The sequence below is a fragment of the Candoia aspera genome, chromosome 11 (assembly GCF_035149785.1).
Source record: "Candoia aspera isolate rCanAsp1 chromosome 11, rCanAsp1.hap2, whole genome shotgun sequence".
Taxonomy (NCBI): Eukaryota; Metazoa; Chordata; class Lepidosauria; order Squamata; family Boidae; genus Candoia; species Candoia aspera.
The window spans coordinates 12,784,532-12,809,213 of record NC_086163.1 but is presented as its reverse complement, the minus strand read 5'-3'; the positions used below and the strand labels follow the sequence as shown (position 1 = coordinate 12,809,213).

General features: G+C 39.7%; 2 protein-coding genes across 2 annotated transcripts in view; one reads left to right on the top strand and one right to left on the bottom strand.

Moving 5' to 3' along the window:
* Positions 1 to 12,386, top strand: part of CMTM4 (CKLF like MARVEL transmembrane domain containing 4) — a 32,134-nt gene extending 19,748 nt beyond the window's left edge. Inside the window, exons 3-4 of the mRNA XM_063313019.1 lie at positions 1,352 to 1,450; positions 2,672 to 12,386. Coding sequence (XP_063169089.1) covers positions 1,352 to 1,450; positions 2,672 to 2,845 — 273 coding nt within the window. The 3' untranslated portion in view covers positions 2,846 to 12,386. The remainder of the gene's footprint in view (positions 1 to 1,351; positions 1,451 to 2,671) is intronic.
* Positions 12,387 to 15,526: 3,140 nt separating this feature from the next.
* Positions 15,527 to 24,061, bottom strand: CMTM3 (CKLF like MARVEL transmembrane domain containing 3). Its single transcript, XM_063312947.1, has 5 exons — positions 23,743 to 24,061; positions 18,679 to 18,834; positions 17,250 to 17,345; positions 16,309 to 16,429; positions 15,527 to 16,020 (listed from the first exon to the last, which is right to left on the bottom strand). Exons 1-5 carry the CDS (start codon positions 23,860 to 23,862, stop codon positions 15,992 to 15,994), a joined length of 522 nt encoding a protein of 173 aa, XP_063169017.1. The 5' UTR covers positions 23,863 to 24,061; the 3' UTR covers positions 15,527 to 15,991.
* Positions 24,062 to 24,682: the final 621 nt, after the last annotated feature.

The window sequence follows — 24,682 nt, the reverse complement described above, 5'->3', positions numbered from 1 at the left end:
AGCTGAACACACTATTGACAGGTTCAAATATAATCCAACATCACTGTGGTGAAACCCTATACTTTTTATGTTACTTTTTAAAAACTCAGTAATTGACACTGATTAACTTGTTAATACAAATTAAAGAATTAGTTTATTTTTTTCTCCATATTAATCCAATGAATGTTTTCATGATTACATGTGCAGCTACAGTTTAGCTGAATTTCAGATATTACTGAAATATCTGCAATCATCCATTTACCAGAGCTTTCCCTATGTGGTTGTTGAATATATCTTTTTGATATATAAACATCAAGCAATTTAAATATGCTATGTGTACATATTTCTTGCAGCAAAACTTGCTGGCTATAGGAAGAAATCTACCATTTGAAAAGCTGGTTTGGGTTCAAATTGGCAGTTTCAAACTGGATACACACACACACACACACAAACACTTAGAATCTTCAGTTGTAGGTGGAAAACTCTGGATTTTATATTCAAAAAACACTAAACCTGAAAAATTGAAGCTGGGAGAGAGGATGGACTGAAAAAAGGTGATCTTGGCATGCTTCTGTAATAGACATCCAGAATGTCCACTATTCTTTAACTGGAACATCAAGCATATTGGCTAGGTGCCTCTGCATGATGTCCTGTGAAAACTATGATGAAATTAAATGGATAATGTGCATTTCTTTCTTTTTTTCATTTTGAGTGTATTGGCAAGCCTATAAAGCGTCTAACAAGTTTCTAACAAGAATTATCTCTAATTCTTTAGAATTATAATAATGCCCATAACAGCATGCTAATTATACAGTTGGGAATTCAGTGAGCTTAAAATCACTTGAGCTTCATTGCTAAGTAGGAAGTCTCTGAAACAGAATTGCAAGAGTTACTGAATGATTTGTTGTTTCAGGAATGAACAGTACTTTAAAAAGACTTCTCCAGTATATAGAGAAATGTTCCTTTGTGCTAAAACTATGTCACACAAACAGAGTTAGCATTTTACAGAGATCCTGTATCATGTAATACAGTAAGAGATATGTGGCAGGCATGCAGATAGTTTCCTAGATATGACAGAGCTGTCTGTCTGTCTGTCTGTCATTAAGTTATAGAATATTTTTGTCGCTAGAAGAATGAACAGTGGGTTTGGTGGATAGACAACTTGTACAATGTTTCATCACTTGAATGAAAAAAAAAGTGCAAATTTTCCTTGTTTTTTAAATTAATTAATTTTTTGTTCACTGGGGCTCATGATGTGCATTTTCGGTAGTGTTGCGATTTTATATAAAGAAATCGCATGCAAACTGTTCTGCTTCATCCAGTCAGTCGACATTATCACTAAGATACAATATCTATAATTTTGCTTTTATAGGATTTGGTCAATACTGGAATCTGCACTTTCTTCTTCTTCATTGCATCTGTAGTACTTGCAGCTTTAAACCATAAAAAAGGTGCAGAAATTGCAGCTGTGGTAAGAAAACACTGATTTATTTTCATTCTCTTGTAGAAAAGATGAAAAAATGTGTGTCTTCTCTCAATTCACTTTCAACAGTGAACTGCGACCCAAATTAATTTATGCTGTTGTTTAGAATTTTCAATTTAGTGTGTTTTAATAATAATCTCTCTTGTCATATAGAAATCAGCGTAAAGACAACCAATTTTGTTTGAAGTCAGAACATTGATAAACAAAAATGGTTGCCTTTATGCTGGCTACTACAATCATGGCAATGCTGATATATTTTACTGTTTTAAGTTAATGAAATATAAATGATCCATCATGTTTGGCTTTTTTTTAAAACATACAGCTTAATAACAAAGATTTTCAAATTTGCCATAAAGTGAAAATAATGGCAAGCTTTTTTCCGGATTAGATCAGGGGTTTGCAGCCTTTTGGGGGGGGGGGCGGGGTATGTGAAAGCCACATACCACACTGTTTAGAGTTAATAATCACTCTCCATGCTTTTAATACTTATTCCTTTGTGTTATAGATTAAACAGCATGATTCAGCAGCAATCCTTGAAGTGGTTTTAGGAAGGGGCTGCAAGCCAACAGATTTGCAGATGGTGTATTGATGCTTTCACTAATGGGGGTTCTACTTCACAAAAGAATTTAGCAGTCCTATGATATAAGCTAATCTTCTGCTTTTGGAACTACAATTGTATAATTTTTGCCTGCAGAATTCTGGGGCTTCTATCACAAGAATCTAGAGGACATGAGACTGGGGAAAATTTTAATGGAAAAGAGCATCAGTGTCATCACATGCTCGAGGAACAGTTTTGCTTTCTTTCATGAAGCTGGGCTTCAGCTCAAAAACCACATGGATGGATAAATGGCTATCCTGTAGCATTACTTGAAAATGTTTGGGATATACTGAATTTTCAGGTGCCTGTTGATCTCCTCATGTAAAAGACACCGATAAGAGTAAAAAAAAATTCCCCAAAGTAAACAATTAAGTACTCACCCAACTGAAAGTGCAGGATTATTTCTGGCTTGGGTTCAGAGGAGTTTTAAGAAGCATTCTATGTGAATGCATTTTGTGTGATTCAGATTATAGTTTGTCCTTTAAACAAGACACCATTATTAAAGACATAAAAGACAGCTGCCTGTTTATCTGAAAAAACAACACACAATTTGTACTCTTTTAAGAGTTACCTGTTATGAGTTCAAACCCATGTTCTCTTTCTCTTTTTAGATATTTGGGTTTTTGGCCACTGCAGTCTATGCTGTGAATTCATTTTTAGCAGTTAAAAACTGGAGAGATGCCAATAGACAGCCAAACACACGACAGACCAGTGACTATATGCGTGCTCGGACAGAATCCAGAGAAGTAGATAATCGCCCAGAGATTCAACGTCTGGATGGGTGAAAAAGGGAATTCCCCGAAGATTTTAAAAAAGCCTGCGGACTTTTTTTTTTAAATAAAAAAGAAAAGAAGATGCTGATAATAGTTTTTACAGGCAATAAAGGAGAATGTGATGGCCAAGAGCACCTGCATGTACAAAGAGAAGGAGGCAGATTAAGAAGCAATTATACGAAGCCTATAATGACAATTACAATTTTTTTTTGCCCATAAATATGGAGAATGGGAATACAATAGAGTGGAGAAGGTGGTGCATATTTTTAACATCCAGATGAAAAATTAGAATTAATGCTAGCAATAGATTGTACTTTTGAAACATAATTTTGATGTTTGGCATCATGCACTGAGGTGAAAGATAGCAAGAATATAAATTGGGTATTGGATTATGAAACTGCTGCATACATTTCCTAACAAGTTTGCCAGGATACTTTTGATCTTGCCCTCCTACAGTTTCATTGGGTCTCTACGACAGGCAGCCAGCTATATCAGACTTTTAGCTGGAGGATCAGGTAACATTAACTAAGGATTTTGAGTACAAAGAAAACACCAAGCACACTCCATTTGTGTCTACAATTTAGATACGACCTGGTATTTAATACCATCATCTGTTAACATTCATTCTCTTTTCTACTTTGAAAGAAATACAAAGTTGATGTTGGGGTTGTTTATCTAAATATGTAGACAGTGAAACTTTTTTCCTTATATGTTCAGCTACAGGAAAACCTCATTGTGGTCAGGGTTTAAGAACATTTGTTTTGTGTCCATGGATTGCAGTGTTTCTGAAATGGTGTAATTATCCTGAGAACTTAATTGGTTTGGCTGCAAATTTTTATTGTCCCAATTAGAGTGATACATAAGTTAGGCTGTTATTTAGTTGGAGGTACTTAAATAGTGACTTTCTTGGTGTCAGATCAGGTATACAAAATGTTTGAAATACTGTCTACAGATTAAGACTTATTTTTGTCAGTGAACATAGCCAGGATAACAATTATATGGTTTGTTTAGTTTACGTACCATTTTATATAACTCCAGTTTTCTCTCCATCTTTCCTGAAAGGGACAATAATGCATTCTTGTTGGTCAGGAATTTGGAACCAGTAATTAGGTTCTCTGTAGCCTTATGCTTTGTGTCCCTTGCATCCAGTGTTTAATGGCTACCACAAGATTAATACAGCATGTAAGTCAATAGAATTTGATACCCATTTGTCCAAATGTCTGAAAGGTTTCCTTAATTATCATGTAGGTCAGCCTTCTCTAATCTGATGCCTTCCAGATGATTTGGACTCATTATCCCTGATAATTGGCTATAGTAGGTAGAGCTGATGGGAGTTGTAATCCAAAACAGCAGGAGGATATACTTTGGGGGAACCCTAGTATAAGTTCTCTCTCTCCTAGCCCATTCAGTGCTTGGTTATACTTGGTAAGGCCAGAAGATAGAATTGTAAGGTTTACTGAATGTTGTAAGATGTGTGTTTCCTGTATGGATGGTGTTGTGGATCTTTCATACTTATTGCAGAGATACCTACATTCTCTTAAAACTTATCTGCACTCCTAATTCCATTACCTTTAGCTTTCTTATGTGAATAAAAAGGCTCTAACAAAGAGTCTGGCAGCCACATGGTGATACGTGGGATCTCAGCATCAGTGTTTGTGAAGAATCCTAATAACCATCTTAATTTAAAAAAAAAGTCCTTGAACTATGGAAATGGATAGGCTTTCCTAGAAAGTGAGGTGAATGCAGAGAAATCTAGCCTTCTGCATAAATTGTGTGGGTGCACACATACAGTAAGCATGATTTGTTGAAGAATATGGTTTCCGTAAGGTTTTACAGATTATGTGCAGTTCTGGTAACACCTAGAAAAGCTTGGATGGTTCAGTATGTTCTTTAAAATATGGTTAAAAAAATAATTTTGCTCTATTGTACAATCATGACTGAGAGCTGACATGTTCTATAGCTCCTCAGATTGGCTGCAGTGTGGCACAATGAATGAACAGAAATCTGCTCATTACCAAGATGGGTACATAGTTTAGTGTGCCAAACACACCTCATTTATTCCAGAGAAGGTACTCTCTATATTAGGCTTGACACCTTTCATTGTGGAATATGCTAACAGGATAATCCTCTTAAAACTGCTTGCTAAGCATTTAATTAAAATGTAGATGTTCAAGTGACTGCCCTTGGTGACTATGTATAGAAAAACTTTTTAGTACTGATCCCAGAATCTTTTGACACACTTTCACACTGATTTTTGGCTTTTTGGATGAGAACTTCATTCAGAATTGTGTAATGGGACATTACACTGCCAAGGTTGATTTACACAACATGACAAGAATGTATTCACATTGTCTGATTTTTAAAAAGTTGCCTGAATACTGTTGCTATGGTTCTACAATAACCTAGTGACCTTAATGGATTTTGTGAGCTATGATGAGTTAGCTTGGAAACAGTTTGCATTTATTTTCTCATTTGGGTTCCTACAAACTATTACTTTTTCCTTTTGGACTGTTTGCAGAGCAAGTTTGTTGGTGATGTCTTTAGAAGTACCCTTGGTTTCTTGTTTCTTGTTTAATGATGCTTCCAGTTCTGAATATGATGGGGTTGAATTTCTTAATTTTATACTGGCATTATGGACAGTAGCTATTGGAGTGTGTGTGTGTGTGTGAGTGACCTTATAAATATTCTGAAATGTTAGTTAATGCAGGATTATCCAGCATGTTATCCTTCAGATGAATTGATTCTTCCTTGTTCCCAGCATTAGTCATGTTCTTCTGAATAATGGAAGCTGTAGGCCATGACATTCAAAATGCTTTTTAAAAAGGGGCTTTCTGAAAAATTATCTTTATACGTTCAAGTGAATGCAAACTTCTAATTTGTGCTTCAAAAAGATTGGGACCAAATTGTTTAGACTGGAAACCTGAGTATGGTTTGGCATGAAGGTGGTCATTTATTATAAAAAGAGGTGGTTTAGTTCATGGTATCCTTTGATAATATGAAATGAAGACATCCTGAAAAGTAGTTTTGACTGGCCAATGTTAGGATGCTTTGGCTGTAAACTAACTTCCTGCAACATTTGTGACTGTAGTGAAGCTTTGTCTTTAAGTGAATCCTTTGGAAAGGGCAAGACATAATCTTAGATGAAAAGGGCAGGATCTCCAGAGTCATGTGCATAATTCCACATGTATGAGAAATCTTTGGTATTTATTCAAGCTGTATGGTAAACTGCTTTTGAAACAAGAGCTAAAACCAGCTTGAATTATGACCTGCTGGTGGAGCAATTGCTGTTCAAAAAAGTAAGCAAAACACGTGATGTTGTATAGGAATTTAGTTTTTCTCTCAGGAGATGGTAAGTAAAGGAAGTAATTGGAGGAAAATGCAGGAAAGTTTTAAGTCAAAGATGTTGCCTGGATTCCCCTTTGCTCCAGCCAGTAAAATTCTGTAAATTAATTTTATATGATACGAAATGGCAAGAACTTACAAATGGCAGAATATGTTTTTAAAAGCCTTTAAAATTCAGCTTGTGGCCTAATTCTAAATTACTTAATTGAGTAAACTGATTTAGCCCTTTCTCTTTGTTCTGCTGCTAAATATATGAGGTTGAATGAAAAGTAATGCCTCCACCTCCATAACTTTAGTTTGAAGAGCGATGTTTTAATAAATGAAACAGAAAATAATCCTTGATTATTTTGATTCCTTCAATTATGAGAAGAAGTCACATGGCACCAAGTCTGGACTGTGTGGTGGATGGGGTAAAATGCTGAGATTCAACTTCACAATTGCCTTTTGGGTGGTTCGTGAGGTATGAAGCATAGCATTGTTACGTTGCAGCAAATTTCCTTATTGTGTTTACAAGCCCTGCTTAATTATTGTTTCAAGTTTTGAGTTTTGCAATGTAGGGCTCAGTTAACAGCACCACCAGGTTCAAGGAAATTTATGTGAATGACACCATTTGCGTTCTCAAAAACAGTAACCATGGGTTTTCTTGCTGAAGATGAACCTTTGTATCAGCCCTTTGAAGTAGGCTTGGTCAGGAAACAGATACCACAAGAAATACTAGTCCTCTGCTTTATTGATAGAGGTTATAGTAACAGAATCTTGAAAACCTGACAGCATTTCCCCTTTGCTCCCTCTTACATCAAAGAGAGTCAAGATAGGACAATTTTTAGTTTCTTTCTCATCCTTTCTTGTTTTTCTAGGCTAAACTCTACTAACAGTCACCCCATACCTTCTCCAATATAATTTCTGTGCTCCTCTACACTTTGAGATGGCATTCCATAGATAGTGATGTTTAGTTTCTGGGTGACAATTATGAGCCCATGTTTCATCGGCTGTCACAATGCTGTGAAGAAATTCCTCACCTTCATTCTCATAGTGTGACAACCAAATTTCAAGTTCTTTCATTTCTGCCATCAGTAAGCAAGAAACCCATCATGGACAAACCTAATGATACTGGAGAATATCAATAATGTGACCTACTATACATGATCCTGTGAAATGCCAAGGTTGACAGCAATTTCAGTTTGATCTGCTGATTGTTCTTAATAGTTCATCAACTTTTCTTATATGACACCCTTGCGGTCACAAATTGTGCACTTCATTCTTGTTTATTTATATATATCATATTTAGTCCTTTGTTCATACAAGTGAGCTCTTCCCAGTTCATCTTCTTTACATTTTTTTTGCCCAGTGACAAACAGTACTTGGGTCAACATAGTCATCACCATAAAGGACTTGCATTTGGCAGTGAATTTCAGTTGTGGGGACTCCTTTGGCAGGCAAAAATTCAATCAATGCGTTGCTTAAAGAGCACTGACCAGTTCCCATTGCAAGCTTCCATTTCATGAACAATAGCAACACAACTTTTTATCACAGTAATTTGCCACCAATTGAAGTGGAAGATACTAAACAATAAATTTCTACTATGTAGGTAGTGCCATCTGTTAGGAACTTACCATTGAATGCACTTCTTTTCATTCAATGCTTTAATTTAAGTAGGAACCCATCCTCTGTAACATGCATTGCAGCTGTGTTTAGGAATATGAATATAATGTATACAAAAGAGACACTCAATTAAAAGAATAGACATTTTAAAGTTATAGTGTAGAAGAGAGGTGCATTAAATTGCCTTGGGAGGCTTAAATACCAAATTTGTCTTTGCTGTTATCCGATATGATGAGCATTGGAAGTCTCTCTCTCTCTCTGTGTATATAAAAATCTATTATAGCTGTATTAATTCATGAGGGCAAAATCCCTAATCCACAAATTAGTAAGAGGACCAACACTTATCTGGAAATCTTTGTCAAACAATATTACAGAAGCAAATATAGAGAAGAAGTAATGTTTGTATATCCCAGTATAGTAATTATGTTTTCATTCCATGTGATCAACAGTTCAACTAAATTGTCGGTATTAGAACTGCATTAGGACTGTACCCCACCACAACTTTGTCAGGAGAAGCAACATAACCTTTATTTGTTTTCTAAAGCTCCTGATGAGTAAACACATTTAGATACCACATTCCATCTTGGATGGAAATTGGAAATTATTTACCTAGGTTACGTATCTCTGGCAATATCAAGTAATGTTTAAAAAAATATGATTAATGTTCTGGAAGGATGGCCATATACTTTTTAGCAATGACTAGGGCTTAATTGGCTCTTTCCCATTTTAAGAATGTGTGGTTTTAAACTAGGAAAAAGACAGTTGAGGTTTAAAAAACAGTACTCTTTAATTTTTATGAGACAGAACTTTGCATTTTCAGTGTTAATTACCCATGCTTTTCATGGAAAAAGTTGCTCAGTTTATTTTAATGGCTGTTGTCAGGTTTTATTCTGTAGTTAATTGTGAAGATGTAAGGACCCAAGGCAGCATCCAGATCATTACAGTTGTGGCTTACAGTATTTAGCTAAGGCTTGTCTTTACAGCCATGCTAATAACCTGTAGATGAAAACTAAGAAGTTGGAGTGAAACCTATTCCTATCCCTTCTCCTGACAGCTGCAATTGATTTTGGAAAATACAGTTCACTTCTGTAGTAATTTAATTCATATGGCTTCTGAGCCACAGAAATAAATGGGTAGAAGGGAATAATGTTTTAAAAATCATATTTCTAGTAAGCTAATGTTTTGGAGTGGTTTTGCCTTATTTACAATATTGATTTGATACTAGAAAGGGTGCAACTGAAAACAAAATCCCTATTTCTGGTTCCCCTTGATTAGAAAGCTGCTTCCCTTGTTAAACTGCCTGGCCCTATATACAAGCTGTGAGTGGGCAGTTCTGCCAGCAAGTCATTCATTTTTCTTAAGCTTCAGTCCCTTCCAAGAATCTTCTCCCTAGATTGAGGGCCATTTGCATGTGCTGAGAACAACTCCAGAATACTCAGCCAGCATGGTCAACATATCAGAAAGAAACCAAGATAGGGAAAGCTGAGGTAGCTACTTAAATGAATTCAGTGATGTTTGATTTGGGATAAAATAAGATAAAAGTATCTTAAGAATGCATTGTGTTCTATCTCATTTCTGTCAAGAAGTCTTCTATTGTGGAGTATAAGAACCCTAAGTAAAAGTACTGTAAACAGAGCCTGTTTAGAGGTAGAATAACTCAGACTGTAAGAAATCCTTTAAATTTTATTACGTATTATCTCTGTTCATATTTGGGACTGGAATATATATGGGTACTCCTGGACATCTATGCATTGCTGTTAGAGCACTTTGGGATGAAAAAGTGCAGATCATGTCAGGAAGTGAGCGTCTTGATTTGGTCTCCTGTTTTAGTGACTCTGATAATTGCATATACTTACTCAACCTAGAATAAAAGATGCACTTAAATTGTCTTCTGTGGATAATTGTCTTCTGCATTATTATGGATAGAACCTATTTGTATATATTGAAGTTTATGAAATTGAGATATAATACGATAATGAGATGGTAAACTGTATATTTATTGTTCATTGTATTTTCCCAGTTTGGCTAGGGTGCCTTTGTATGAATATCATTTGTGTGTGAATGGCATTAACACTTCTCAGAGATCCTTCATACAAACACTATTTTTATAACCATGAATTGCTAAACACACTGTACTTTTTATTTTTAGTTCTGTTAAACACCAGTTTTAATGGATTCCTCAGGCTTCTTTATAGCCTCCGCTTTCCTGGTAGAAGTTGAAAAATACACCCCATTGCATTGCCATGACCAAAATCTAATCTTTTTAGCATGCAATGTAAGCCTTTTGGCAGGTCTAGAGAATTTGTATTAAGAATGATGTGGATTTTGGTTGACGGGGACCAAGTTGAAACAGGCAGCAAAGATGCAATTCTCAGTTCCTGAGGCAGCCCAAGTGATATTATGAAACGAGCACCAGTAGGTAGAGAGAGAATTTCTTCCTTAATTTAAAATGCTTTCAAATATACACCACAGTTGCACTTGATTTTTTTAGAGGAACCTTCTGAAAAACAGAGTATTGGATTGTTTCAATACCCACTCCAATGTGTGATGATCTATCCCTATTCTTTTATTCATTGGCATTGTGTTCTAGACCAGTTTCACAAATCAAGCTCTTGTGACCAAAAATATTCTCTAAATTGGCTGTCTTACATGATGTGACATTTCTGACCCATGTATTTCCATCTCAGAAATCAAAAGAGGATTTATTTTCCAACACTGACTTACTATATGCATTAAAACCAGAAAGTTGCTATTGTAGCCTTCCTTCTGAACTCCAGTTTCAGTTAGAAACAATGACAGGAAGCTCAAAATTACTTGTAAAAATTCTGTTAGTTAATAAGATTTTCAGTTAGCCAGTACTTTGGTTAAAGACAATGACTTCAGTTTTCTCATTTCTTTCCAGTGTGAAACTATATTTAAAGTATCATCTAAATTATTGGATGTTGTGAAATAAACATTCCTACTAAGAACAGAAAGGGTTAGGAAGGCTTGGTTATATAGCATGAAACACTATTAGAATCAAGTCCCATGGACTTAAATGGTTTTTCCCCCAAACAACTATTGCAATCATATGCTTAGAGCTACCATACCAGCAGTTTGTACAAAAAAATAATGTAAGGTTCTTTAACGCTGTGGATTTAAGTTAAGGTAAATATAATTAGAACTAAAGCTTGAACATGGTTTCAGTTACAAACTTGGTACAAGCCCTGGTGCTGATGAGATGAATCAGCTTTAAACCAAGGACTTCCAGTGTAACCTATACTGTATCAGAATAGTTAGTTTTCAAAGTTTTATTTAGCAGAAAATCACAACATCCCTTCACTAAGAAAATCTGCTCTCAGGATCATGTGGCTAGCACAGTATTTTCCATCAGAATCTTTTACTTTGCTGTCTAGATCAGTGTTTCTCGACCTTGGCCACTTGACGATGTGTGGACTTCAACTCCCAGAATTCCCCAGCCAGCCATGCTGGGAGTTGAAGTCCACACATCGTCGAGAGGCCAAGGTCGAGAAACACTGGTCTAGATTAACATCACATACTGAGCACTGCAGTACTGGGAACATTTTCCAATATGGTCAACACAGGCTTGATCAGAAACATTATTTGAATGGCCTGGGATGGACCTACATTGCTCGACCAACATGGTTTCATACCTTCTAATTACAAATAGTTCAGAAGCTGCTATCAGGCTGCTTCAAGAACACATGAATGAACTGGTGACTATCAGTGCACCTGCGTAGTCTAAATGTTGATAATTCGATTGGCCAGTTCAGGAATCTGGTAGTTGTAATTTAGATTTCATCAGCATAGTAAATGTGGATGGCAAGCAGTGCAGTCTGTAGTAATCCATTAGTCCAGTGTTTCTCCACCTCAGCAACTCTAAGCTGGCTGAGGAATTCTGGGGGTTGAAGTCCGCTCATCTTAAAAGTTGCTGAGGTGGAGAAACACTGCATTAGTCACCCCAGAGCAGAGTTAACCATATTCCACAAGGCTCCTGTGGTTTCAGACAATCTGTATGGCCTTTTGCTTTAGTACCAAGAAAAAAACTTGAGTGCAGAAAAAGTTTCTCCCTGCACAAAAATACTCTCCGACATTCTATATATGAGGAATTCTATTTGTTCTGTAAGATATATAACCATTCCAAATGCTCATGAAGACAAATAGCAGTTGTATGCCATGCACTTTTAATTTTCAACATTACTCTACATTTATAAAATTCAAGATGAAGGACTGTAATGATTTTTACTCAATGGAAGGCAATCACCAAATTGCTGCTTGGTCAGTTGTTTTTAAATTTATTCTTATGTGGTGTATTTTTATCAGTTTTTGCTTTGTATATTGGCATGATTTATTCTGTGTAATGTACAATTTAACATGGCTATCCTTCTGCCTTTTGATCTCTACTATTTTTAACTTTTTTTTTTTTTGGATACACCAGGATATTGAACTCTATAAAATTCTCATGGTACTTCTCTATTTTCATTGTGTGTTTTTTTTAAAAAAAAATCTGTATTTTTGTATGTAGGAAAAATCATAAGCTTTCTGAGTACTAATCTCATATGGAATCATTGTAAAGGATTTAATAAATGGGTAGGAATAAAAATCTTCACTTTTTGACTGTCTGCGCCTTGGGTAACTTATACCCAATTGGTTCATTCTATCTAAGAAACCTGTCCAATATTTCTAATGAGGGTTTGACTTTCTTTGGGAAACCAAAAAATAGTTGGTGTAAGAGTCTAACGTACTTGCATGTGCCTGTTCAGATAACTAGGAAAATCTCTTTAAGAGTAGCAGCTGCCTTGAGAGATACTCCAAGCAGAAAATTCAGAGGGGTATCCTGTGAATGAATTGCTCAGCCCTAATGTGTAAATAATTGTTTACCTCTCATGCAACCCTTTCCACTGTTAGTAATTTCTCCATGTGTAAAAAGTGCCTAATATAAACTTTTTTTTAAGCCAAGCCATTACTTTACCAATTACGGACACCCTAAAAGGGTTTGAAGTATACCATCAATCCTCCCTTGATGCAGATATTTTGGGGATTCAATTGCACAGTAAATAATTACTTGAGGCAAATGTATCTTTTTATAAAATACAGTTACAGTTAAAACAGGCTAACATAGTATCAAAAGATTACAAAATTCAGATAGCGTAAGAGTCACATAATCAAATCACTAACTCATTTCTAAATTGGTTTATAAGTAGCATGTCTATCAGAATCATGCAAGTAAATACAATGGAACTGAGCTGCTTATTTTGTATAGCTGAAGTGACTTCTGCATACATTTCCTTTTATACTGTTTCTAATCTGTTAGTCTTATTTTGGGCATAACCTGACAATAACCGAAATTTATGTCAAGCATCCATATCAGTATACAAATGCCTGAAGTAAATTTTTATAGGTAAAATTATATTCCAGAGATGTTATTTAAGAAACAGACAAGTAATTTATGACTTAATAGCCTTCACTTTTATGTTTCTGTTAGCACTGATTTCCACAGATACATCAACACTACATGCCAGCCAATGAAATACTGGATACCTTTTCTCAGGTTATTTTTCCACTTCTGGAAAGCTCAAGTTTCATAATCAAATGTTAGTTCTTGGAGATAGTTTTTGATCAACTAGTATTCCCCCCCCATCAAAAATGTTTGTCCTCTGTGATTTTGCACATTATTTAGGTCTTGAATCCCATTGTTACTAAGGCATCTGAAAATATGTCTCCAAAGATTATTTCAAACAAGTAAGGCTGAATGGTCTCCCTGAAAGATCTGCTTTGTAAAAAAATATAAAAGCTATTAATGGAGTTATGAATAGCCCATTATAATTTTTCTCACATCTGAAATACCTACATCTTTCCAGATAGTGCAGATATTTAAACAGTGTGAAAGCTGATGAAAACCTTAAAAAAATGAAATACTGCTACAGGTTTACTTCACTACAGTTCCAAAATGCATTCCCTGTTCCATTTGACATGTACTAGGTTACATTCAATTAAAGAATCACAGATTAAACCACATGCAAATGCCTATATAAAAAGAGACAGTAAAATGCTCATCAGAGGAATTCCAGAGGCACATGACCTCAAACACAGCTAAACTGTTGTGTTAACCCAGTTCAGAAGCCAGCCCTCTGGGTCCTTTCTTCTCTTATTGCTAGGACCTGCCTGCAGGATTTGTCAAAAGACATGTTTTCTATGTCTTGATAACTGTGCCTCCCTACAGAACTAATGTAAATTGGGACTAAGCATATTAAATGCTGTGTAATGATATATTACACTGTGTAATGATATATTACACATATATAAGGGACGCGGTGGCGCTGCGGGTTAAACCGCTGAGCTGCCGATCGGAAGGTCGGCGGTTCGAAACCGCGCGGCGGGGTGAGCTCCCGTTGCTCGTCCCAGCTCCTGCTCACCTAGCAGTTCGAAAACATGCAAACGTGAGTAGATCAATAGGTACCGCTCGTTAAGCGAGACATCATGTAACCATGACTTGCAATTTTAGTCCCAGCTTCTCCATTGACTGCTTGTCGGAAGCTGGCTATGAAGTGGGCAAATGATTACGTGACCACGGCACGCTGCAACATTCATAAATGCCTGCTGGTTGCAGAGCACCCAGATGTTGATCACCTGACCACAGGGACACTGCAATGATTGTAAGTGCAAAGACTGGTCGCAAAGTTACTTTTCCCATGCTGTCGTAACTTTGAATGGTTGCTAAACAGGGCAGTTGTTAAGCAAGAACCACCTGTACATATGGGAGAAAAAAGTAGAAGCAGCAGGAATTGTATGCCCAGTTCACACATCATACTACTTCCTGAGAATCCATTTGGAAATTCTAGTTTTGGATCAAGAGAACATGTATGCCTTCCCTTCTCTTCCGAAAAGTACCACGGTGTCTCTTGTTTTCTACAGCCCACTATTCCTCATAATTACTGGGCAATCACAAAAGCTGTGAGAGCACGCCTTCATTGCATTTATATCTCCCTTGAGGAATGGTCTGTTAACAGGGACTGGTATGTCTAGGCACATAATTACTTCAAGCAGCGCACTTTTAAGGAAGCATCTTAAAAGTTTTAGAAGCCCTTGAGTGCTTTAATGTAGCTGTTCTCAACTAAGTCACAGATGTGACACAGGACAAATTTCCATCCTTTAAAACTTATCTTAAAAGATAAATAACAGAGTACCTGTAAATGGAGAAGTGTTTTTTGTTTCTACCATGTTAAGACAGATTTTTTGATGGAGTGATGGGTGGGACTTAACATACAGAAGACTCAGAATTGCTTTCGCCCGTACACATCAACTTTTCTTATGGACTTGGTTTTATTTTTTTTCATTCTTGCTGAATTTGCCCTGAGTTTAAATTGGATCTACGTCTTAAAAGCAATAACAAAGACCCTTTTTATACCTCCTAACAGATAAGCAAGCTATTGTCTTCTCAATTCAAGAACAAAGATCTCAGTATAAATAGAAAACTTTGAAAAAGAGCCGTTAAGTTTGTAAGGTTGATCAGGATTCTATGTCTACTGCTGAAGAAACTCCATGCTTGCCTGATGTAATGACTTCTAAACAGGTAGTCCTTGACTTACGACTATTCATTTAGTGACTGTTCAAAGTTACGATGGCGCTGAAAAAATGACTTACAACCAGTCCTGGCACTTATGACCATTGCAGCGTCCCCACGGTCATGTGATCAAAATTCAGGCGTTTGGCAACTGGCATGCATTTACCATGGATGGAGTGTCCTGGGGTCACAAGATCACCATTTTCGTCCTTCCCAGCTGGCTTTTGACAAGCAAAATCAATGGGGAACTGCACTATTCACTTAACAATGTGATTCACTTAACGACTGCCGCAAAATGTCATAAAATGGAGTGCAGTCATGTGATGCCTTGCTTAATGACCACACTACTTAATGAGTTTTCCAGTCCCTCTTGTGGTCGTAAGTTGAGGACTACCTATGTACATCTCTGGTAACATATGGAGTCTGTTCATAAAGAACTTGGCTGGAAAACTACTGCAATGCTGAATGAGGCTCAACAGCAACAGATCAAGTTTTCCTGGGTAAATTATACAGACAATTTTCCCAGCATGATTTTGGTGATCCCATTTGTAGTCATACCCATTTGTAAAGTTCACTGAAAAGGTTAAAATACTCAAAACATTCCTTGCTCTTTTTCCACTGATGTTCTGCCATTCATCAAGATACTTGCTTCAGTCGGAATCCGAATCTGAGTCGTCATCTGAAAAGAATTGACGTGAAGAATAATTGTCATAATAAAAATAGGGAATGAGGTTTTTTTAATGTAATGGAGGACCACTAATAAATGGAGAGTAACCATATGAGCTGTATTTTTTCATTTACATTAAATTAGAGCAGCATTTTTCAAACTTGGCAACTTTAAGATGTGTGGACTTCAACTCCCAGGACAAACTAGACCAAATAGTAAGATTGCACTGAAACTCTGCACTTCACAACTCTAAATATGCAAGTGTGGCTGGGGAGCAATGCAAGAACAGTTCAAACCTACTTTCTGATTTCTGTGGCTGGGGGTTATCGGAGGAATCTCCTTGCTTCAGAAATGTTGCCAAGCTGTTAAGGGTGAAATAGACGTAGGCACAGTAGACGATGGTAGCGATAAAGCCGAATACCTGAAGGTCAAAATGGGGGGGAGATACTGAAAACATGATGAGTTCTTAAAATATGGATGGGAGGAGGAGGAAAAGAACTATAATGGGTAGAAATAACAGAATTCAGCCCGCCCACCCCCCATGTCTCCATTTCTGGTCTTTACTGCCTTCTCTACCACTCTCGTCTCCAAAGTGAAGAATACATTCAAATGCTTACAGCTTTCCAATGGAAGTGGAGCAAAATTCAAGAGAGTATCTGACAACTGTTTATAACTACATCTGGTCAAACTAAGGCTGGATCCCTTGACTAAAAGCAATCTTGACTGTTCAGTTCATGTTGGCATGAGATTGAGGCCTTGAATCCTCCCTAGAGGAGAAAAGGGGCTCTGAATTGGGTAAATACATGGATAATAAATTAGGAAGCAAAAGAAAAGCATCCTGCTGCTTTTTCAGGTGTTGCATGTGTTGGTGCGAATGGTCTTAGAAGTGTATCCTTCTTTATGAGATCTTTTGCATCTGTAATTCCAGCTCCCTGAAGCATTTGGATTTTTAAAGAAAGCTTTATTGGTGTCAGTGGAAACTTTTTATCATGCTTTAACTCAGTGCTGGAAGAGCTTATAGAAGAAAGAATCTCCCAGATCTCTTCTCATATTCCTCCATGTAGCAATGAGTTGAAAAAAAAGTACAGTGTTAAAAAAAAAGGAATTCCCATTAGCCCTAATCAATGGGTTTAGACAGAATTGCAAAGAGGAAACACAACAGGTCTGTGAGATTAACTGGTGGGGAGGGAAAATATTGCGCGCACATGTATGCAAAGTTCTACTCAGAAACAAAAACTTACCCCCGCTGCCTTCGATGCCGTGTCCGAATATTTTGAAACAGCAGCAATTGAGATGGCAAAATATATAATAGCAGCAATAATTCCACACAAAAAATCCTGCAAAACGAATGTAACCAGACAGGAGACCATGAAGAAGATAAATGAACATGTTATACGCAGAGCAGTCCTTAAGAGATAGATTTCAGAAGGAAATATGTGGCCCTTCCTTGCTGCTGAACTACAGTTTCCATCCAGAGCAAGCCAGTAGTGATCAAGTATTAGGGATCCTGGCAGCTGTTCAGCCATACCTAGAAGTCTACAGCTGCCCCAATAATTCTGCTCCTGGCCAGCCTTCCCCAACCTGGTGTGCTCTAGATATTTCAAAATCATAACCCCTGAAAATCCTACCAGCCAGCAGGATCTGGTGAAGACTTCCTTGCTCTTTGCTGGGACAAGCTATTTTGTAACAGCCTCCTTTAATTTTTGAGGGCCACGAACCCAGAAGTTATGAGACGGAGCAGCAATGCTTTGGTTGGAGCACAGCACAAGATCTTCTATTCCTTGAACCAACAGGAATCAGATTTGTCCGCAGAGGCTGCAGATTCTTTGATGGCCAGAAAGGGATCACCAAAATAAGTTAATTTGATGACCATATTTGCAGTAAACAGACGTTGAACTCTCTTTTTCCTTTCCCTGCACAAGGAAGGTAGGCACATGTACATAGCCTGCAGAAAATCTGATTTGAGTTTCTTTTTTCTAGTGGAGATGATGACCACTGCACTGGCATTTTGATTACAGAGCTCAGATAGGTTAATATCTCAGTTGTTACATATCTGAGTTACGATGCTGCAGTCTTTGATGGTAAATTAGATGGCTGGCGGAAAAGAATGAACAACCGGGGTGGAACAAAACTCAATGGCAGTGCTGCATTTTTCCACCCGGTTTTGTTTCACAAAACAGGTCTCTCTGGAAGGCCAGCATCCCCTTGTGGTCATTGTGGAGAACAAGGAAGCTCTTAAGCAATTGTTTTCCTCAAGATCTGGCTGTGTTTCAATATCACAACCAGCTTCACCATCAGGCAAGGCCACCCTCTGATTCAGAAAGCAGACTGCAAGAGCAGCTTGCTAAAAAGCCAAAGGTGGAATGTAATGGAATATCCGACCCCAGGCATGGAGGGCTTTGTGTTCTGTGTTTCAGGTTCCAGGAATAGTTCTCAAGGTAGTAACAACACAAAAAGGCAGATGTGCCCTCTCTCCAGATGTGCTGGACTTCAATTACCCCTCATCAGGTTGTCTGGAGATGATGGAGTCACCACCTCAACATGCTTTGAATTGATACCATTCAGTCTCCTGTCCTCCTTCCCTCTCTTTGGTGGTTCTACAGAGAAACCACTACCAGCCCATCTACTAACAGCATCATAGGCTCCAGTCAACCCCATACGGCTACTTACCACCAAAAGCCAATAGATGCCTCGGAACTTCTCGTCAAGCTTCAGGGAATACGAAATGAAAAAGCACAAAGCGAGTAGAAATGTCAGTAAAGGCACCATCATGAATGCTGCTGCTGTCGAGGCGATGTAACAGATGAAGATGATAAAGGAGAGAGCCTGGAGAATACAAATGGGAGAGCATGGCGGTTATAAAGGTAGAGGGTCTGTTAGAGTCCATTGGGCCCAGTGTTCCTGCAGATCCAACCATCCTCCCACTGACAGCTATCAAGTTTGCTGCACCATCAGAATTTTCTTGAATGGCTCTTCAATTTCTTTTAAGGATATTTAGTTAATCGTGCTTAAAGGTGTTGGACTGGAACTCAGGAGACCATGAGCTCCAGTTCTGCCACAGAACGGAAGTCAGCTGGGTGACTTGGGGCCAGTCTCCTTCTCTCAGCCCTAGGAAGAAGGCGAGGGCAAACCTCTTCCAAAGAATGGTGCCAAGAAAATGTAATGGACTTGTCCATGTAGCCACCAGGTGTCAAGACTGACTTGAAGATATTAAAAAAATAAAACCTCTGTAACTTCCCCCAGATTCCTTTAAAGGCTGCAACTTGTTGCTTCTTCAGCATTAGCCCTTGAAGACTACTTCTTGCAACTTTGGGGTCAGCGTCTCACCTGGCCAAGTTCTTGAGGACGTGCAACCTTATGTGATAATTTTTGCGAGTTCTTCTAAAGATTTTGGATGCTTTATGGCCTGAACAACTACGTTGGTTTTATACGAGGTGTGATGGGAACATCTAAATGTTGAGAGCATACAGTGGACACTTTCACAACACTGCTTCCAGGGAAACTTCCCCATTCGCAAAACAGCTGCTGTGGAGGATGTGGCCAGTCGCAAACTACCCACTTTCCAGTTGCTTGTGGCTACCTCCATCCCCTGAAGGCTTTATATTATCTGATTAACTTTGCCTTTGGGGGACAGGGGACGAATAGACACCTTTCCAAACGAACCATGGACCTGCACCCAAATTCTCTTTTTATTTGCTAAAAACACTTTATGGGAATCCCAAGAGGCCCCGAGACATTCTTGGATATAAAGACAGTGCAGGAAGTTGCATTGTGCTTTGCTGCCTGCCAGCTCTGCTTAGTTTTTAAGTTAAAAGACTCCTAAAAGATTAAACTCAAGCTGTGTCAGGGCAGCTGGTGGACACCACTTCCTATTCCTTTAGCTTCTGCAAAGGAGCCTGCTGCAAAAGAGACCATTGGGAACTTCAGCCTGGCTGTGAAATAAGAGAACTCTACAAAGGAAGAGCAAATTCCAGGCTATACAGCAGTTCCTCTATCTTTTTTTAAATCCAGGAAGTCTTTGCAAGCAAGCAGTATCAACCTGTAACAACGGCGGATGGTGAATTGCAACCAGAGCTGCAATGAAAGACTTGCCCATTTAAAAAATAATAAAATGAAATGAAATTACACCCCCCCCCATGCTTTTTTGGAAATCTGGCAGAGGTTTACCTTCAGGGAAAGCCTGAAACGGGCTGCTGATAGCCCCAAAATGAAGCCCAACTTAATTCAGTACCAGACTCTGATTTCATCCTATTGTCAATTCTAATCCCCATTTGGGAATGCAGAGCATGAAACAAAATTACTGTCACTTTATAGACTTGCTATGGCTGGGAGAGCAGGAAGGATCCCGCTGTTCCTCCCAAAGTGAATGTGGCAAATTGCCTTTAAAGTCAAGGCAAGATTTTTCAAGCAGTGTGTGCTGGGGGTGGGCAAAGGGTCAGACAGCCTGAAAAAGGTCCTTGGCTGAGTTCACATGACCTGCTAAGCCCAAATGTGGCGTCCTACTTTGGGCCATGTAAACCCAACACTGGAATTTAAAAAGCGTGGTTTATAGCATTGCATCATCATCACATTTGTTACAGCCCTAAGGCCAGACACAGTAAAACTATACAATAGCAACAGCATTATAGCATTGCAAAACCTACCCAGTTATGGTTAATTCAACCATAGCTAAACCAAGGTGAGCTGAGCCATTAAATCTGGATTAGGAAACATGGTTTAAGGCAGTGATATCAAATCATTACCAGTATTTTAACAGAATGCATTTAAATGTGTATATTTTCTGCACCTTAATAACACTGCCACTAAAGAGAACTTTTAGCTCTCTGATAGAAAGAAAATCCACATAATTTTGTTTGCTCATTCCTGTTATCGTAACATTTCAAGAATCAAATCTTGAAAACACAAAGTAAAAACTGTACTTTTGCGTATCCACAAACACACCTAACCAGCAAATGGCCTTCATCTGATTCTCAGCCCCACTGATTTGAATTTGTCCTAGGTGATTAAAATTGACCCTGATCAATTAATCAACGGATGTGCAAGCTGATTCCTCTACCACAGCCCTGCTTTTCCTGCCAGTACATTTTTTTAAGGAAATTCCAACCGTTGTAGGACAGGTGGGGGAAGAAAGCCACAGTCCCAAATATGATGTTATAGCCTCTCTGCATTTCCTGAAAGGAAGGGAAAAATAGGAAAGTTAATAAATTGTAGAGAGGAGGAAAGGAAAAAGTACAAACAGCATTTATTGAACACACGGGGGAAACAGAGGCAATGAAGTCAGGTAGGTTTCTAACTAACAAAATAAGAAAGGATGGACCAATGAACTACAGGTGAGATTCTCCAACCTGCTCTTTCTGGTTACAGCACCGTCAGGCAAGATGACCTATAGATACAGTGACCTTATTTTCTTGGAAAGAAGGACAAAGCTGAAAAAGGGGGCAAAGCTGAAAGAGGTTCATAAGGATTAAAAAAAATTGTTCATGTTTGTAACTTTGCTTTACAAAGGAAAATTCAAGAGCAAAACAAAAAAAATGGAATAAATCTAAAGGACAGCTTTCTGAAATAAAGGACTGTCCTTTATAACGAAGGGTGTAGGGTCATTGTTCATATAGATCTCTGTGCATTACCTCCTGCTGAATAAGAGTCTGGAAAGTATCTGTTCTTCCCTGCGAAACTTTCCCTTTCTTTCTCTGCAGTCTTCCTGTCTTTCCAAAGAACTCAACTTGGCATCTCTTCCACATTTTCCATCCTTCTGCTCAAACCAGTTCCTTTGCTATGCTAGCAACCCTTAAAAACAAGAGGCATCCCATCCAGAGTCTGATGGTGGCCATGCTACACAGAATCTTTCCCAGGCTTTATCTCTGGATGTGTGGAACCACAGCCCCCATGACGCCCAGCCAGTATCGGGTTCTTGGGTTGCCTCCACTGGTGACAGTCCCAAAGCCTGCCTTTTGCAATTTCTTCTGTAGCACATCTGACTCAAAGGCAGAATTCTTTCCTGCTACAGAACAAAGCGACGAATGCTCAGGTCACCGGAAAACAGTCTTCCATGAAAGCTTTTATTCAACCTTTTCCCTCTTCCTAGCTGGAAGTAGTCTCTACTACTGAGTTGCCACAGAGAAGAAGACGGGGCAAAAAAGACAGAAAAAAGAGGACAGACGGACATTCTCTATTATGTAGCCAGAGTAGTTCTGAATAGTTTCAGGCTTGGATTAGGGGTCTGAGTTCTCCCAGCCTGACTTCGGTTCCATGGTGGCTGCTGGGGTGATAAAATGTGGGGGTTCCTACCACATACAACTCCTTCACCTCTTAGAGAGAAAGCAGGGTAAAAAGGCAAAACAATAAATGCTGATGGGAATTGGTTGGACTTTTGCAAATCCTAATCTGTACAGAATCTTAGAATCAATATTAACTACAGATAGTCCTCACTTATTGATCATTCGTTTAGTGACAGTTCAGATTTACAATGGTGCTGAAAAAAACCAACTTACAACCAGTGCTCACACTTAGGACCGTCGCAGCATCCCCCCAGTCACGTGATCACAATTTGGGCCCTTGGCAACTCGTTCGCATTATGACCATTGCAGCATTCCATGGTCAAGTGATTGCCATTTTTGCAAGCAAAATCAATGGGGAACTGTGTGATTCGCTTAACGACCATGTGGTTCGCTTAACAACCACAGTGATTCCATTAATGACGGCCACAAAAAAGGTTGTAAAATTGGGTTGGATTTGCTTACTGACACTTTGCTTAGCAACTGAAATTCCAGTCTCAATTGTGATTGTTAAGTGAGGACTACCTGTATGCTTTGCTTTAGCAAGCCAGGTTCATAACCTCATTGGGTGTCAGGTCTGAAGAGGGAGAGGGTAAGCTGCAGTAATCTTACGTTAGGTGTAATGTTAAGGGACGAGAGCTGACACCAGCATGTCACGCTTGGTGTAACGTGGTTTGCCTGGACTTGGTTTTGTCTGTTGTGCAAGCTCAGCCAGTGTATCGTTTCCAATAAACTAGAGTCAAGTAAACCATGGTTTAGGATAATGAAAAACTAGTAAAAGATTCTGAACTTTTGTGACCATACTAGAGTCTTCCTGCAGTTTTCCTCCTTGTCCTATTGGTCAAGGTTCTCCTCTTTCATGGCCTCAGCTCCTGATTCAGTCCATCATCCTGCAGAGTCCAGAAGTTGCTGTTTCCCCTACATAGCTACTATCTTCGGAAGTATACCCCTTGTGGTGCTTTTCTTCAGTTAATTCTGATTAATTCAGGTTTAGGCTTAGACGTGTTGTGGGAACCAACTCAATATGCGGCAAGCTGATTGCACTCGTCGCTAGACCGGGGCTGGTGACGTTGCAGTTCAGCGTGTCGTGGGGACGCCTCCTCCGCCTTCCCTCGCGGGTATGCAACGCGCAGGGGCTCCGCTGGGCGGCGTGGCCGGTCTATCTTGGGGGAAGGCTGATCCCCTGCTTCTCCAAGGAAGCGACCTATTTGCAGTCATTCCTGCTTTGGCAAGACCCTGCGGCGGGCAACGGCTCAGAGGTCACGCGTTCCCCCTTAGGGCTCGGTTCCTGCAGAAGGAGTCGTCCGAACTGTGCGGTTGGGAAGGGCTTCTCCCGTTCTCTGCCAGAGATGAGCTCACCCTCCACGGCCTCCCTTCCCCACGGGATCTGTCCACTTGCCTGAACTTTGCAATGTGGAACAGGGTCCTCCCCGCACCCGCGCCACGCCCGCGCCCTTACCGCCTGGGACAGCAGCAACAGCCCTTTGCGGGAGCTCACGAACGCCTTGAAGGCCAGAAGCAGGCGAGTCCCCGGCGGCGCCACGGTCGGATCGGGGTCTTCGCCTTCGGATCGCTCCATGCTCAGGATCCTTCGCCCGCAGGAGAGGGAACCGGCTCCGGGACGCGCCGCCGCCGAGTTCGCAAGCAGCGCCGATCGATGCAACCGCGAGGGGTGGGTTTTTTCAGCGCTGGGTCTCGGGAGGAGGAAAACGGAAACGCGACAGAAATCGGGGAAACCCGCACCGTCTTCGCAAGCGGCCACCAATCCGGGTCGGGGCAGGGGGAGGCGGCGGGGACCTCGCCGCCTGGTCTGAGCGCTGCGCCCTCGGCTCCGCCTCCTTCCTTCGGCGCTTGAATTGAACCAAGGGCGCGCTCCGCTTCAGGAACTGGCGCCACGCTGGGTGGCTCCCAGCCCCGGGAGCAGGAAGCGCCTCTGCCAGGGGCAGCTGCTCTGGATCGGGTTGCGAGCCCGCTGCGCGCGGGAGTAAGGTCCTTGCGGCGCGCGAAACCCTGGTTTATTGGCCAATCGCTGTTGGTGGGGTTTTTGAGCCTAGCGGGTGAGTCCCATAAAGAAACCGCGTTATGGCTCAGCGCCCTGAGCGAGCCCGCGTTATCATGTTCGTGTGAAAGGTAATCATCTGTTCGGTGGTGTGTTGCGGTTCTTCAGCTCACGAGTGCAAATTACTGATGCGCAGAAAGCCAGGTTTATTCCGCTGAACCAGTGTTTCTCAACCTTGGCGGCTTTAAGATGGGTGGACTTCAGCCCCCAGAATTCCCCAGCCAGAATTCTGGGAGTTGAAGTCCACACAGCTTAAAGTTGTCGAGGCTGAGAAACGCTGCAATGAAGAAACGGCGAATATATTTAAAGATAAAGCATCAGGAGAAAGACTTCAGAAAAC

Excerpts from the sequence above, each read along its gene's own strand:
- CMTM3 (XM_063312947.1), bottom strand. The coding sequence starts at position 23,862 with ATGGAGCGATCCGAAGGCGAAGACCCCGATCCGACCGTGGCGCCGCCG. Across the intron at positions 17,346-18,678 it reads GCATCTATTGGCTTTTGGTG|GATTTTTTGTGTGGAATTAT; the intron begins GTAAGTAGCCGT and ends TTCGTTTTGCAG. Across the intron at positions 16,430-17,249 it reads CGGCATCGAAGGCAGCGGGG|GTATTCGGCTTTATCGCTAC; the intron begins GTAAGTTTTTGT and ends TTTGACCTTCAG.